At 43.8% G+C, this 15,897-nt stretch overlaps 1 protein-coding gene across 7 annotated transcripts in view; it reads left to right on the top strand.

The window, feature by feature from the left end:
- Positions 1–15,897, top strand: part of LOC311132640 (autotaxin-like) — a 37,747-nt gene that overhangs the window by 4,543 nt on the left and 17,307 nt on the right. For 4 of the 7 annotated variants that reach the window (XM_084165897.1, XM_084165894.1, XM_084165892.1 and 1 more), the window contains 18 exons: positions 16–135; positions 371–426; positions 1,192–1,257; positions 1,489–1,561; positions 1,904–2,012; positions 2,301–2,426; positions 2,564–2,595; positions 2,729–2,856; positions 2,990–3,074; positions 3,177–3,264; positions 3,416–3,585; positions 4,203–4,248; positions 4,553–4,609; positions 5,760–5,899; positions 6,608–6,749; positions 6,994–7,071; positions 8,029–8,161; positions 12,228–12,381. In XM_084165897.1, the coding sequence (XP_084022023.1) occupies positions 16–135; positions 371–426; positions 1,192–1,257; positions 1,489–1,561; positions 1,904–2,012; positions 2,301–2,426; positions 2,564–2,595; positions 2,729–2,856; positions 2,990–3,074; positions 3,177–3,264; positions 3,416–3,585; positions 4,203–4,248; positions 4,553–4,609; positions 5,760–5,899; positions 6,608–6,749; positions 6,994–7,071; positions 8,029–8,161; positions 12,228–12,381 (1,803 nt within the window). The remainder of the gene's footprint in view (positions 1–15; positions 136–370; positions 427–1,191; positions 1,258–1,488; positions 1,562–1,903; positions 2,013–2,300; positions 2,427–2,563; positions 2,596–2,728; positions 2,857–2,989; positions 3,075–3,176; positions 3,265–3,415; positions 3,586–4,202; positions 4,249–4,552; positions 4,610–5,759; positions 5,900–6,607; positions 6,750–6,993; positions 7,072–8,028; positions 8,162–12,227; positions 12,382–15,897) is intronic. The other 3 variants (XM_084165898.1, XM_084165896.1, XM_084165893.1) reach the window with 1 other exon arrangement.

Genomic DNA, 15,897 nt, shown 5'->3' with positions numbered 1-15,897 from the left:
TGTGATGTTTTTAAGGGGCTTTACCCAGAGTCTCATGGAATAGTGGGCAACTCCATGCATGACCCCGTGTTTGACGCCAATTTCAACCTGAGAGGGAGGGAGAAACTGAACCACCGCTGGTGGGGTGGCCAACCTGTGAGTGTATAGATACTGTCAAATTCTTCACAGTTACACAGTTTTTAAACTTAGGGAAATACACCAATATTTGTGCAGAATCACAATTACATTTGTAGTGTAAGATAACAACTTGGAGCAGTATCAAGTGGTTAGGAATGGATAAGATAATAAGTGAATGGATTTTTTGCATACTGTATGCCTCATGTTTTATATCTGAGCTTGGAACATTGCCTGTTTCCCTGTATGTCTGTAGATCTGGATCACTGCGGAGAAGCAAGGGGTGAAGGCAGGCACCTTCTTCTGGCCATGGTGAGTTAACTTGGTCACTTTGTCAATGACTATTTCGACCTTCAACTACAGTGGCCTGTTAGAGCAAAATGAAACCTGTCGATTGAGGAACCCGTGCGTCAATTAATAAACATTAAAAAAAATTCCCCATCAAAATCTGTCTGTTTAGGCTAGAGATATCAGTTTATAACTGTAGCTTATATCTTTGTATGGGCTGCGTCTCAATCCACCGCATCCGCCTATGTCTGCCTTCCGCATCTGCGGTGGAAAGTGCCAGCGCCACAGCACTGTTTGTCAGACCAGGAGACATCCCAAAAATCTAATATTGAAAGGGGAGACTCTCACGAACATGATGGTGTCACAGGACTCATCTGAAGGTAACCCGGTACCAGTTAAAAAAATGACTGGAAGTATGGAAGTTGTTATTTTACTTGTGAAATAATGCAAATCATTTGCATATCTATGACCTAATAAGCACGAGGGAGGTGGTCCTTCCTACACCACATCTTTACAAACAATACCCCCCATACAAGCAGACACATTGTCCATTGAGCTTTCAAAGCATGGTAGCGTAGAGCCCAGCTTGTTTTGCTAGCTAGTTTTGCTAATTAGTATATACACATGAGAGCCACGTGTTAGACTGCCAGACGAACACTTTGGTGGATATTTCTACGTTTTGACACCCTTTTGGGTTTTTGCGAAAATGTTTTACCCCATAACATGTAGTTATTCTAAACCATGAGATACCGGCAAGTATACTTGACTGACATGTCTGTGTTGTTGCAGGGTGATTCCACTGGAGAGGAGAATCCTGACCATCTTACGTTGGCTAAGTCTTCCTGACGATGAGAGGTTAGATATTCATCCCCAATGCTCATTTAATATTAACATCAACTTGTGCCAAACTCACTTCCACCAATTTTCCCAACCAAATTTCCCCAAAACACTCAGAGATGGACTAATTTGGGGGGGGGGGGGGGCATTAATATATATAAGAGCATTAATAGATACTGAATAGAGAAGCAAGCTACTGTACTGTACTGAGGTCAGTGGTTGAGATGTGTGTCTGTGTGCTGTCTTTAGGCCCTATGTATATGCTGTCCACTCAGAGCAGCCCGACACGTTCGGACACAGACTGGGGCCCTTCAGCAACGAGGTGAGCGCCTCTGATTGGGCCAGAGATAACTTCATCCCCAGGCTCGAATTGGTTCGACAGAGAGAGCGAGCGAGAGCCGGCTGGTGGACGAAATTAGGCCAGAGATGGTTCATGGTTGCTATGGGGCGGGGTGGGTGTTGGGGAGGATGTGTCACGTAAGAGCCTCATCTTAATGGGCTAAAGAGCTAAATCATGTTGCGCTCTCTAACTTTAGTGATATTTAAACATTGATACTGTAAATACAGGTAAAATGTTATCATGAACCACAATTGACAAAGTCCAGAGCTTGTTCTTGAAGGCATTACTTACTGTAGTAACCATTGTGTGTTTTGTGTGCTGTAGTTGGACAACCCCCTGAGGGAGATTGATAATGTCATTGGTCAGCTGATGAACGGCCTGAAGCAGATGAACCTACACCGCTGTGTCAACATCATCGTTGTTGGAGACCATGGTATGGAAGAACGGACCACAAGGACCACCATTTTGAATTGTATCTGCACTAGCCTATGTCTACTCTGGTTAACTGACTTAACACCAAAACCTGATGTCTTTCCCTGATGTCTTGATAACATTGTGAAAATATCCATATTTACCTTGTTGTAATCTGATGTCTCTGCAACCAGAAAACCATTTTACAAGCATAAAATGATGTTATTTTGATGTCCCATGTCAACTTTTGTTCCATGGGAAATATTTACTAACCTTGGCTTATGCGTAACTTATCTCTTTCTCCCCCTAGGAATGGAGGAGGCCCACTGTGATAGGACTGAGTTCCTCAGTACCTATCCTGTGAACGTGGATGAGATCAATCTGATCCCTGGATCTCTTGGGAGAATCCGGGCCCGGGATCCCAAATCAACCACCTGTGAGTTACACAGTACTGTAAGAGAATGGACATAGCAGGCTAGATTCATGAACTAGAATGTGTTCACACATATTTATTTCGTTCTAGTTAATTTTTTCCTATGTATCTGTTTGACTTTTTATGTTTACTTTTTTCAGATGACCCAAAAGTAGTTGTGGCAAATCTTACAGTAAGTGCACATGAAAAATGAACAAAACTAAACAATTATTATGTTTTTGTTAGATATTTTGCTGGCTGTGTAGAACTTACAGTAAGTAATCTACGTGTGGTCACAGAGTCCATGTAATGACCTTGTTTTTCAGTGTAAAATGCCAAACCAGCACTTTAAGCCTTACTTGAAACAACATCTCCCGAAACGGCTTCACTACGCCAACAACCGCAGAATTGAGGCTGTCCACTTACTCATGGAGAGAAAGTGGCACATTGCCAAGTACTGTATTTTTCTACACTACTAGTACTATCAACTCAACTAGATTAAGTTAAAAAGCGTTATATGGAATTTGGGGACGAATTGGTATTTGTGTAATGCTTTTTATTTTGTATATTCTTTCTATGTGATGCAGGAAAGTGCCTGAAAACAGGAGGCATCCTGGGAGATGTGGTTTCTTTGGTGACCACGGATTTGACAATAAGATCACCAGTATGCGGGTAAACCCCTTAAATTAACATTCTGTCAGTGCAACATTTTTCACATATTGTATTCTTAGCTGCTTGTGCTTACATTGTTTCCAATGTTTGTTCCCTGTATAGACAATCTTTTTGGGCTATGGACCAAGCTTTATGTTCCAGACAAAAGTGGCAGAATTTGAAAATATCGAGTTGTACAATGTCATGTGTGGTACGATTTCTTTCTGTACTTATTAAGTGCTATTATGAGCTTATTTGTTGGCACCACTGATTACTCTGAAACCAATATTTACAAGAGATATTTAATAACTAGGAAATATAAAGTTTCTGTGGAAATGTCCATCTCATATGCCCTTTCTCAGACCTCCTGGGCTTGACCCCTGCCCCTAACAATGGAACCCATGGCAGTCTGAATGACATGCTGAAAGCCCCTCCTTTCACACCCATCATGCCAAAAGAAGTGACCGCACCCACCACCTCTGACATCACCTCTGCCATAACCTACGACCTGCGATGTAGCTGTGACAATGAGGTCAGTGGTGAGGTCATGAGTGGAAACCTGAGGTCAGTGGTGAGGTCATGAGTGGAAACCAACTCAAAGTGTTTTATAATATAATAATATAATATGCAATTCAGCAGACGCTTTTATCCAAAGCGACTTACAGTCATGTGTGCATACATTTTTACGTATGGTTGGTCCCGGGGATCGAACCCACTACCCTGGCGTTACAAGCGCCATGCTGTACCAATTGAGCTACAGAGGACCAGGGTTGGGATCCATTCCAAATAGCAATTTCTCAAGCAAGAATTTAGCTAGGACTGTCTGGGACTGGTCTGAGTAAGGGAAAACTGAAAACGAGCTGTTATTGGCAGAGAGGTTTGGAACTCTCTTTCTTATTGGTCTAATAACTAATTTATCGCCTGGTGATGCCACCGGGCATGCCAAAACTCCATCCCACTAAAACAGGCTGAAATTTCAGGAAGTCTTTTCAAACAGCTCTTACACTAAAAGGGCATTATCATAATTGTCACAATTTCACAGTATTATTCCATCCTCATAGTGTGGAAATATATATATATATATAAAACAAAGGAAAATCACATTTTTGACTGCACTGGGCATTTAAGGTCTCTGTTCCTCTGTTTCAGAACAAAGTAGAGGAGAACAATCAGAGATTCAGCCCAGCAGCAGATGGTAAGTGTCTATCTTTTAGAGTGTGTTCCGTTATAGTTTACTTAAAGTGATAGTTAACTTTTTTGACGTTTTAGCTTATTTTCCACTTACCTAGGGTGTTGTGGAGACATCCAAACCATTTTTAAGTTTGTTAGCTGGTAATTTATCAACCTCCAGAATCTTCTGGCTAACAGTTTATGTGAAAGATTGTATCAGTTAGCAGTGCATTCAAAAGTATTATAACTGGCCTAGTCTGACATGAAACGCGAAAAATGCTAATATTGGGGATATTGACATGCATTGGTTTTTGGACACAAATGGCCAGGGAAACAAAACCAAAGCATGGATTGCTGTCTTACCTTGTCCATAAACTGCTCACTGGGTAAGGAAACTATGTTATTTTGTAATTTGGGTGAACTATCCCTTTAACTATTCTTAAACTCATACCCTGACTTTCCCGCTTACTGAGTGACTAAGAGCTTAGCAACTGCCTGATGTGTAACCGGTGGCACTGTGTGACTTAACAGCTTTGCTTCCTCGCTCACACGTCCGCTACTGGGATTGATCTTGTGTCTTCTGTTTCCCATACACATGTGACCACCCTCTCGTATCACGTCCATGACGCTGGTGGGGGTATTTCAAGCTGAGTTGTGAGCTTTATCAACTAAACTCGGTTACACTCGCCCCTCTCAGTCCATTGCAACCCCAGCCGTTGAGCTGAGTGCAACTGCAGATCCGGGGGCACGGCACCACTGTAACCGGCGGCATGCTACTTGCTTAACAGCTTTGCTTGTCAGCTTTGCTTCCTCGCTCACAAGCCCACTCTGTCTCGCAAATACACGTGACTGTCCTCTTAAAACACCTTAGCCAGCTTAGCCACCGAAAAGCAATTAAATGGCACAGGTGGTAGTATTTCAAGCTGAAGCTTTATCAACTCAACTCGGTTACAGACGCACCATGACAATGTGAATGTGATTGGTTGAGAACCCGTAGTGCAGAGCGTTTACACTTTGTACACACGTTCATTTTCCACTCCTGAGTGTCTCCAGCCAGCTCCAACACATTTCCCCCATGCTTTTGAATGCACTAACTAATGCAAATGCTAATGCTAATACTAATGCTAGTGTGCTAACTGACACAATCCGTTTCCACTAGCATTGCTACATGCTCCAAAAACACTAGCCAGGGGATTCTGGACGTTAGTATTGAACCAGCTAACGAACTTAGAACTTTGGATGAAACAATAACACTCAGGTAAGTCGAAAGCTAAAACAAAAACAAAAAACTATCCAGTTTGTTAACCAGCACTTGACCAGCATCATATCAGTGTCTACATGTGAAAACATATTTTTTACATTCTGTAATTAAAAAGATGAGAAGAACCAGAAAATTGCAATATGCATGCAACATGCAATATTCAGACAATATAAAATAAAAATAGTACTATACTGTAGAATTAAAATACAAAGTGACTGATTTCGAGCCCAGGTTAACTACTGCCCTCCTTGCTTGATGAATTGGTGTTTTCACAGACGCCACACACCTCCCCTTCGGTCGACCAGCGGTTCTTTTCCAAACGACGTATAGCCTCCTCCTCCACAGTGACTTCATCAGTGGATACAGCCAGGAACTCTCCATGCCCCTATGGACGTCATTCACAGTGCCCAAACAAGTAGGCTATTCATCACATGGAACACAAGAAATGAAACTGACCTCGAGTCATTTAATGACTCGATCCATATGATTTGAGAGCTTATCCTCAGACCTGGGGCATGTTGATTCGTTGATCAGTGGTTGCAGAATGGTTTTTGAATTGTGACCCACATAAGGCTTGTTACCCACAGAATAGACACACAAAAAAATAGCATAGCCACAGCCCAATATTTTTCATAATTTCATCATTAATAACGTTTGGTCAGGGACTGGCTATGACCTACCAGTCTGTCCGGAGCCACCATTTGGGAAACATTGCATTAGGTCATATCTTTTCAAAGCTCTTTTGAAATGTCTCTGTTTACTTGAATGGTTGCAGTGAGTAGCAAGTGTGAAAACAATTAGTATGTGTGAAAACAATTAGTAGTCCTGTTGGGAGATCGTAAATGTTATTTTGGTATTTGACTCAACTGGTTAATTGCATTTTGTATTAGAATGAGCGTGGTTTTGCTTTATTGGGGGGAGAGAGCCTGGATAGGGACTTGCGTAACACTAACCTAACAGAACCCTATACAGATCTAGACACGATCCAGCACACAAATATCAAATAATGACATGGCCCCAATCACATACAGCAACACTGTATTGGGTGTTTGTATACCACTTCTCTCTCATTTTACGATGGGATTTCACAATGTGTTACTAATGACAACGTGTTCCCTTCCAGGATGAAGTCACACCCATCCCTGAGCCTGAGCCAGTGAGTAAGTGTGTGAGAGCAGACATGCGGGTCCCTCCTGAACACAGCCTGGCCTGCACCACCTACAGCCAGGACACCGACATCTCCTATGGCTTCCTCTATCCACCAGGTGGGTCGCACACTAGCCCACCCTGGGTCATGTTCATTAAGGCACACTGAAGCAAAACATTTTGCAATGCAAAACGAAAACAAGCGTATCTTATTGGACAAGTTCAGACAGTATCTCTCGTTTCACTTATTTTCATACCTAATGAAGATGACCCTGGTCTTGGGGAGCTACAGGGTGTGCAGGCTTTTGTTCCAGGCCTAAATGGGAGGTAAATTAAAGTATATGTTTGTATTTTTTATGCTAGAGCTGGCCATGTCTCCTGAATCAAAATATGATGCATCACTGATCACGAACACCGTTCCCATGTACCCTGCATTCAAAAGTGAGTATTCATTTATTTTTATACAACAGGTGGTTTCTCGTGGCTATGACCACTTCACAGCCATGATAAAAATGTCATAACACATGGCCTCTCATGTATTATTGCTTGAATGTATACTTATAATAATTTATTTATCTTTTTTATTTGTATATCCAACCCCTTTGAAAATGCTGGTTCAAATGCTTTATAAATCTGGCACTGCGTTTTGTTAAGCAGTTTGTAGTTATAGGTTCTCTAAGGAGATCCTTGTTGCTCACTTTCTGTTTTTCTCTGGTTGATGCTTCCCTGCAAAGCTATTACAGTTACCAATCACATAGTATATAGTACATGTGGCCCTCTGTGACTCTTGTGCTGCATCTTTGCTTGGACTGGCCATGCTAATGTGTGGAGGGAGAAGTAGGAGGGTGAGTGAGGAGGGAGGCTAGTCTGATGACCTCAGGTCTGGGAGAGAAGGGACAGGCTGACACCCATTGTCCTCTCACTGGAGAGAGATGTCCAGTACCCGCACACACACGCACGCACACACGCACGCACACACGCACACACATACACACAAAGAGAGAGCCTCAGTGAAGCCTGGTGGTGAATGATTATAGAGAAGGATGTGAAGGGGAGTTCCCTTGTCTGGGGAGTTTTAGTGCAGGGCATGACTTGTACTTCTTCTTGAAGGAATGTGCATCAAGATCAGACCAGCCTTTGGCTTTTGAGATGCATACAAGGTGCCCTGCTATAATTCACAAGGTGTAATAGCACATTAATAACATGTATTCACAAAATGCTATACACAGATGCAGTATAGAGAGTATTTTTCAAGGCTGGCTATAAGCATTAATTTCAGTTCATGATTTCTTATAACCTCCTAAATGCATTCATGCAACAGGGGATTTACAGACAATGTTAGCTAACATTTGTTTTGGTTCTTCAACTAACATTTGTCGTTGTCCTTCAACTCTGCAGAAGTATGGAGCTACCTCCAGGGGACTCTTCTCAAGCGCTACGCAGAGGAGAATAACGGCATCAATGTGGTCACCGGTCCCATCTTTGACAACAACTACGATGGCCTCCGGGACACCACCGTGATGATCAAAGAGTAAGGACTCAGACCAATAGCGTTTGCACTTAGCACCTCTGAACGTAATTTGCGAACCGAGTGTGCACCGATTTTACATGGAGAATCCCATGAAAAATGTAGGCAGTCAGATATCCCTAAAACATAGCTCGCTGAACGATCGGTAGACGAATGCTAGATTCACATTACTGCAGTGGGCTAAATCAGGGTCACACAGAGTGATTCTTTGAAACAAAAGTATACACTTCACATACATACTGTAGCTAGGGGCTTAAAAAAAGAAGACACCAGTACCATGTCAGATATAGAGTAGAAATGTATTCAATTTTGATTTTGTATCCCAAAATTACACTTTATATACTGTACATCACAGGAGACTGAAATATAACAAAACTATTTGACATAGAAACACCGGATTTGATTTGTTAAAAAAACGTTATTAATTATGAAATTATGAAAAATATTAATAACATTCCACCCATGAGGCCAAAGAGGGCGCATTTGGTAATTGACTGCAGAAAAAAGGGCTACAGGTGACAGGTAGTGATGGGGGAAAAATACTGTTACATATCACAATTCTATTTTTGGAAGATATTATATCTATATTTGACTCCCAAGTATCCATTTTGCTACTATAGGCAGTGGTAGGTAGCTGTAGGTATTGTTAGCTAGTGCTAGTCGGCTATACCTGCACCAAAACGCCGGTATTTTTCATCCTATAGCTTGTTCTCCGGCTTTAAAAAAAATAGTGAGCCAACATGTTTTCAGCACTTTTATTTCCATGACTGATCAAAACTTGTTTTCTCATGCTCTCTCTTGTCTCTCTGCAGCAGACATATGGTGAGCAATGTTATGTCGTGAGAATTGCAATACAAATTGTATTGGCACCTAAGTATCGTGATAATATCGTGAGGTCCCTGGCAATTCCCAGCCCTAGTGACAGGCCAAGGTGTTGCCCTTTGACCTGTGTTTGTAAGATGTTACAATCAAAGGGGATCATGTTTTGTGTTATTGTATTTTTATGTTCATATGGTTATGGCTGTTCAACTGGAGTGATCTGGATTCATTTGGGGTTTTACATAATTAATCAAGGGTCTCCAACAGGTCGATTGAGAGCTACCAGTAGCTTGCAGACCACCTATGAGTAGCCGCCAAACAATCATGAAACTACATGCAATTTTCACGTGTTCCACCGCAAACTGTCGTAAACAAATCTGACAAGTATCAGACACAGCAAGCTCCCAGCTACTATCTAACCAATGCAACATTGACATTATCCCACCCCTGGTTTGCCACTATCGGCTTAAAAAGCAAACCTAACACAATATCTGCCTATTAATTTACAGCGATATTGCCCCTTTCTGTCTGTGTGGTGCGGGCGTTTGTCTATCACACCGTTTGTAGCCAGGAGTGATGGGTCTTTCGTGAACAAACAGCTCTTTTTAAACGTCTCTTTTAGGTAAGAGAATCGCATATGTGAACGAGCCGTTCATTTGGCTCCCTGATTTGCATACTTTTACTATTGCTTTTTGAGCTCCAGACATCGATTATCTGCAGATAAATTATACAAACATTGTCTGAAGATGGTAATTCCTCAGTGCAGTAACAATATAGTGAAGAGAGAGCCTCATTCTGGTTCACGCACATTTTTTTCAGTGCGTTGTAACTGGCATGCTGTTTTTATACAGTAATACCGTTTTTTTTTTCGCTTTGGTGCAATTTTCACAAGTATGTGGTACATTTTCCCAACTCTTAGTACAAAACTATGAATGATCATCAAAAAGGCAGTTGTTTCAAAACTCTAAACAAACGTTCAATTGACTAAGTACAACACACAAAATCATAGTCACTTTTTCACCAAATGTAATCAGTGTTTCATCTAGAAATACATGTTTCAGATTGCAATGTTCATATAAAGTAATTACCTTTCACAATTCAAAGCTCACTTTACTTTTGATATGATTCTCTTCTCTTTTGTTAAAATACATTTTACTATTACTTAATCCGACTGCTTTTAATTGAAATCCAAGCCCTTTAATTGAAATCCAAGCCATGGTATATTGGCCATATATCACACCTCCTCTGGCCTTATTGCTTAAATGCACTACTATGATGATGACTATTTAGATTTTATTTTAAATCTGATATTGACAAGATCAGAAATGCTTGTGTTTGTACAGTGGGGGAAAAAAGTATTTAGTCAGCCACCAATTGTGCAAGTTCTCCCACTTAAAAAGATGAGAGAGGCCTGTAATTTTCATCATAGGTACACATCAACTATGACAGACAAAATGAGAAAACAAAATCCAGAAAATCACAGGCTCCTCTGTCCTCCACTCGTTACCTGTATTAATGGCACCTGTTTGAACTTGTTATCAGTATAAAAGACACCTGTCCACAACCTCAAACAGTCACACTACAAACTCCACTATGGCCAAGACCAAAGAGCTGTCAAAGGACACCAGAAACAAAATTGTAGACCTGCACCAGGCTGGGAAGACTGAATCTGCAATAGGTAAGCAGCTTGGTTTAAAGTAATCAACTGTGGGAGCAATTATTAGGAAATGGAAGACATAAAAGACCACTGATAATCTTCCTCGATCTGGGGCTCCACGCAAGATCTCACCCTGTGGGGTCAAAATGATCACAAGAACGGTGAGCAAAAATCCCAGAAGTGTACATACACTCAATTAGTATTTGCTAAATGATGTAAATGTAAATGTTAATATTTGGTAGCATTGCCTTTAAATTGTTTAACTTGGGTCAAACGTTTCGGGTAGCCTTCCACAAGCTTCCCACAATAAGTTGGGTGAATTTTGGCCCATTCCTCCTGACAGAGCTGGTGTAACTGAGTCAGGTTTGTAGGCCTCCTTGCTTGCACACGCTTTTTCAGTTCTGCCCACAAATGTTCTATAGGATTGAGGTCAGGGCTTTGTGATGGCCACTCCAAGTTTGATGTCTTCACTATCTACAATGTAGAAAATAGTAAAAATAAAGAAAAACCCTTGAACGAGTAGGTGTGTCCAATCTTTTGACTGGTACTGTATGTCAGACTTGGATTCGCCGGGTTTTTCCACATGTGCATGAACAATGAGGATATTTACTGCGATTTGGATGAGAACCAATGGCCAAATGCTCAAGACAGGCTTGATGCAAACTAGTGCCTGGAAAACCTTTATTTTTTCATTTCTTTACTTTGATTACATTGTGAAAGATGTCTTCAATGATCCCACCTTTGATCACACATGGGATAGAAATTATGGACATTTGATGTTCAGTAAATTTTTATGGGTAGTGCAAGTGTATTGCCTAATGTGAAAACAGTGTAATGTACTGTAATGTACAGTACTGTAGCATACTACATTAAAAGGGCAATTTTGAAACATGTATCTTACATGTTTTGCTATTGGATTAACTGGTTGTTAAAATAACTAAATTGAGAAGATATCATTATGCTGTGTTTTGGTGATTAGACCAATGTACTCATTATATTTCACAGTAAACATTTTGGATCAATGGCTGTGTGGTGAAAGATGTCTACAAACAAAATGAATGCACAATAAAACGTTTTGAATGTAAGACTGGCTCCGTAACAAGTGTTACCAGTTTGGAGTTTTGTACTAAGAGTTTAGAACATTCACCACACAATTGTGAAAATAGTAGCAAAGCGATTAAAAAAACTAACACCAACCAGGTCAGGTTTGTTTTTGTGCCTGCAACAGTGCGTCTTTCTGTGTAAATGGAAAGGGGGATACGTAGTCAGTTGTACAACTCAATGCATTCAACCAAAATGTGTCTTCTGCATTTAACCCAACCCCTCTGAATCAGAGAGGTGCAGGGGGCTACCTTAATTGACACTATCAGCACTCAGGGAGCAGTTCTTGTTGGGGGTTAACTGCTTTGCTCAAGAACGGCAGAATTTTCACCTTGCCTGCTCTGGGAATTGAACCAGCGACCATTTGGTTACTGGCCCAACGCTCTTAACAGCAAGGCTACCTACCGCCCTTCCGGGTGTGGTGTTTGTGTGGGTGTTTGTGTGCTTGCCTGTATCTTCATAAAAGTGACTGCTAATGACTGTGACCCCCAGGTACGCCGCAGTCTCGGCTCCGGTCCCTACCCACTACTATGTAGTGATCACCAGCTGTCAGGATGTCAACCAGACGGTCGAGGTGTGTGACGGCCCCCTCAATGTCTTCTCGTTCCTCCTACCCCACCGCATGGACAACGACGAGAGCTGCAAGGTAATTCTCTCACCACATGGGGGTACTATGTCTATGACTATCTATCTGCTTGAAGAAGCCTATGTAAGAAATTGTCATTAACCACAGATCTAGAATCAGGTTATCCTACCGCAAACCACAGTGCACAACCAATGGAAATATAATCTAAAAAAATGAGGGCAGAGTGTGTGTTTATTTCACAGTACAATACCACACCATTTACAAGGTATTTACTTAGAAATTACATGGCAAAGGTTGGTGTTTATGTGAACTGATTCAACTGATGTTATTCCCTTGACAACTTCTTGGCACCACATGGTACTTTATATTTTGTAATTTTTTTAGGGGATAGTGTTATGTATGAGATGACGTGCTGTACGTCGTACTGTACGTTGTTATGGCTTACAACAGTGTGCTGCTTTACGGATGAATGGGTTGTGAGAATGAGTGGCACATGTCATTAAACGACAGAGTGATGTACAATGTGAAACTGTGCAGATGTGCGTTCTTCTACAGCTAGGCTAGATATAACATTGGCGACGAAGATGGCTGAATTCAGCTTACCACCGCCAGCACCATTCCTCGCCATGCCTGATGAACCTCCAGTCCCGTGGAATAACTGGCTTGAAAGTTTTAACACTTATCTCGAAGCTATGGACGTTTTCTACAATCTCCGACAAGCGGAGGACAGCACTGCTCCGTCACTGCCTCGGTACAGAGGATTTTCAGAGCGCTTGCATCGGCTCCTACATTCACTGCTGCAGTCAGCCTCCTACGGAACCACTTCGCCGGGAAAGAGCGAGTGCTCCTCCGGAAAAGACACCAACGGCCGGGTGAGTCCATTCAAAGCTACGTGGCTAATCGGAGGGATTTGGCTAGCTCTTGTAACTATGGGACACTTCAGGACGAGATCATCAGGGATCAGTTGATAGAGGGGACATTATGTGAACAGACAAGGGAGAAACTGCTTTTGGAATCGGATAATTTACAACTAGATGGAGCTATTAAAATAGCACTCCAGGTTGAAGCGGCGTTGGAATGCTCTACTATGCTAACAGACAGCTCTGCAGCATACACTCGGCCATTCTCACACAGCAACTTCAGCCCGAGCAGGCGCACTACAACGATCACGTGCTGCGCACGTCGATAGCTGCATGAACACAGACACCGGTATGCCCGTGCAGCAGGCACACAGACAAACAAACAGAAGTAGCTGTGGCAACTGTGGGGCTAGCTCTCACAATTCAAGGGCTTCAAACTGCCCAAAAATATGCAAGAACTGTTCAAAATACAATCACTTTGCGAAAGTGTGTTGTTCTGGCCCAGCTACTAGCTCCACCCAGAACAGGCCCTTATTTTCATCTCACTCTCAACATGAACACACGGAAATCTTCAGGTACTCCTCCATGCAGCTGGCAGAGACCTCACAGCCTTTGTTCAGATATACACGCATGCCTTTTGGACTTAGCTCCGCCCCCAGCTGCTTCCAGAAGGTGATGAGGACCATCCTCGCTGGAATACCTGGGGTGGCAGTTTATCTTGATGACATCGTGGTCCACGGCCCTGACCTCCACATCCATGATTATCGACTCCACAGAGTATTCAGTGCTCTACTGCGGAACAACCTGACCCTTAACAGTGGAAAGTGCACCTTTGCAGCTCCAGTCATCAAGTTTGTGGGGTTCCGCCTGTCGGCCAAAGGCATTGCCCCACTCATGTCGAACATTGAAGTCGTCCACCAGATCCCGGTGGCCTCATTCTTGGGCATGACAGCCTACTACCTCCGGTTTCTGCCCCACTACTCTCAGACCACAGCGCCCCTTTGCCAGCTCCTCAAGAAGGACGAGCCATGGTCCTGGACGGCAGCCTGCTCAGATGCGGTCCGCTCACTGAAGAGCCAGCTCACCACAGCCCCAGTCTTGGCTCACTTTGACCCCGTCTGCCCCACCATTGTCAAATGTGACGCCTCTGCTGGAGCACTAGGAGCTGTCCTCTCACAGCTGCAGAATGGCATTGAGAGGCCCGTAGCATTCGCCTCAAGGGCCCTGAGCCCCACAGAACAACGGTACTCTGTGGGCGAACGAGAGGCACTGGCCTGTGTCGGGGCGTGCGAAAGGTGGCACCTCTACCTATATGGCTTGCTGTTCACGCTCCGAACCGACCACCAGTCCCTCACGACGCTACTGTCGGCGTCAGGAACTGGCCACAAGCCACTTCGGCTGCACAGATGGGCCGACCGCCTCAGACAGTATGACTATCAGCTGAAGTTCACTCCGGGGAGGGATAACGTGGTGGCAGACCTCCTCTCACGCTCCTTTGACGCTCCTACTCCGACCGTCTTGCCAGACGACAACGAAACAGAGCTCGTACAAATGCTCTATGCTCCCCTTCAGTCAGTCGTCTCACTGGGGGAGCTGAAGCAAGCATCGGAACAGGATCCCTCACTGTCTACCCTGCGCACCTACATACGCACTGGATGGCCAGCACATGTGCTGGAAGAGCTGGTGACTTTCGCCAGGTTGAAGCACAAACTTTCTTGCTGGGAAGAAGTCTGTGTCTCTCGAGGGTTTTGCACTGTGGTCCCGAGTGGCCTGCGTGCGCGTGTTCTATCCATGGCGCACGAGGTTCACTTGGGCATAGTGAAGGTCAAACAGCGATGTTGAGACCTTGTGTGGTGGCCAGGCATTGACCACGACATTGAAGCCCTGGTCAGGGATTGTGCTGCATGCCTCCTCAGTGGGATAACAGGACAGTCCGCCCCACCCCCCCCCCCCTGCAGCCTCTCGCAAGGCCGTCCCGCCCCTGGGAGCACATCCAACTGGACATCTGTGGCGAGATCCATGGACACGCAGTCCCTCACCATCAGCGCTTCCTGGTGGTGGTGTATGACCTCCACTCTAAATGGCCAGAAGTGGTTCCTGTCGGAACTGTCACAGCACAGGCCATCGTGGACATCTTAGACAGCCTGTTCACAAGGTGGGACCTACCCCTCACCCTTACCACGGACAATGGGCCCCAGCTAACCTCTGCCGAGTTCTCCTCATATCTCAGCAACAAGGGACTCAAACACATCCGCACAGCCTACTACAACCCACAAGGTAACGGAGGGGTGGAACGCTTCAACCAAACGCTGAAGAACGGCATCAGAGCGAACCTGGTCCAGGCGTGCACGTTCCAAACTGCTTTGAATCAAACGCTAATGCAATACAGAGCAAGCAAACACACAACAACACAGGTCTCCCCGGCATCCCTCATGCTAGGTCGTGAGATGGAAATGCCACTGGACAGACTTAGAACACAGAGAGTAGCATAACCGGCGACTAGGCGCACCCAAGAAAAGCAGGCAGTGACCAGGCACCAAAGAGCAATGAAACAGCGTTTCGACAAGGCACACAGGGTGAAGAAGTTGATCATCCAAGTGTCAGACTGGGTCCGAGCCCAAAGGCCTCAGCGGTGCAATAAAATGGCCTCATTCTGGTTGGACCCCTTGCAGGTCAGTCGACAACTGGGGCCCGCCACATTCATGATGGGCAACGG

The sequence above is a fragment of the Coregonus lavaretus genome (genome assembly GCF_964263955.1).
Source record: "Coregonus lavaretus genome assembly, chromosome: 7".
NCBI classification, from domain to species: Eukaryota; Metazoa; Chordata; class Actinopteri; order Salmoniformes; family Salmonidae; genus Coregonus; species Coregonus lavaretus.
Note: the sequence above shows the minus strand (reverse complement) of the source record. Positions and strands in the feature narration are given on the sequence as shown.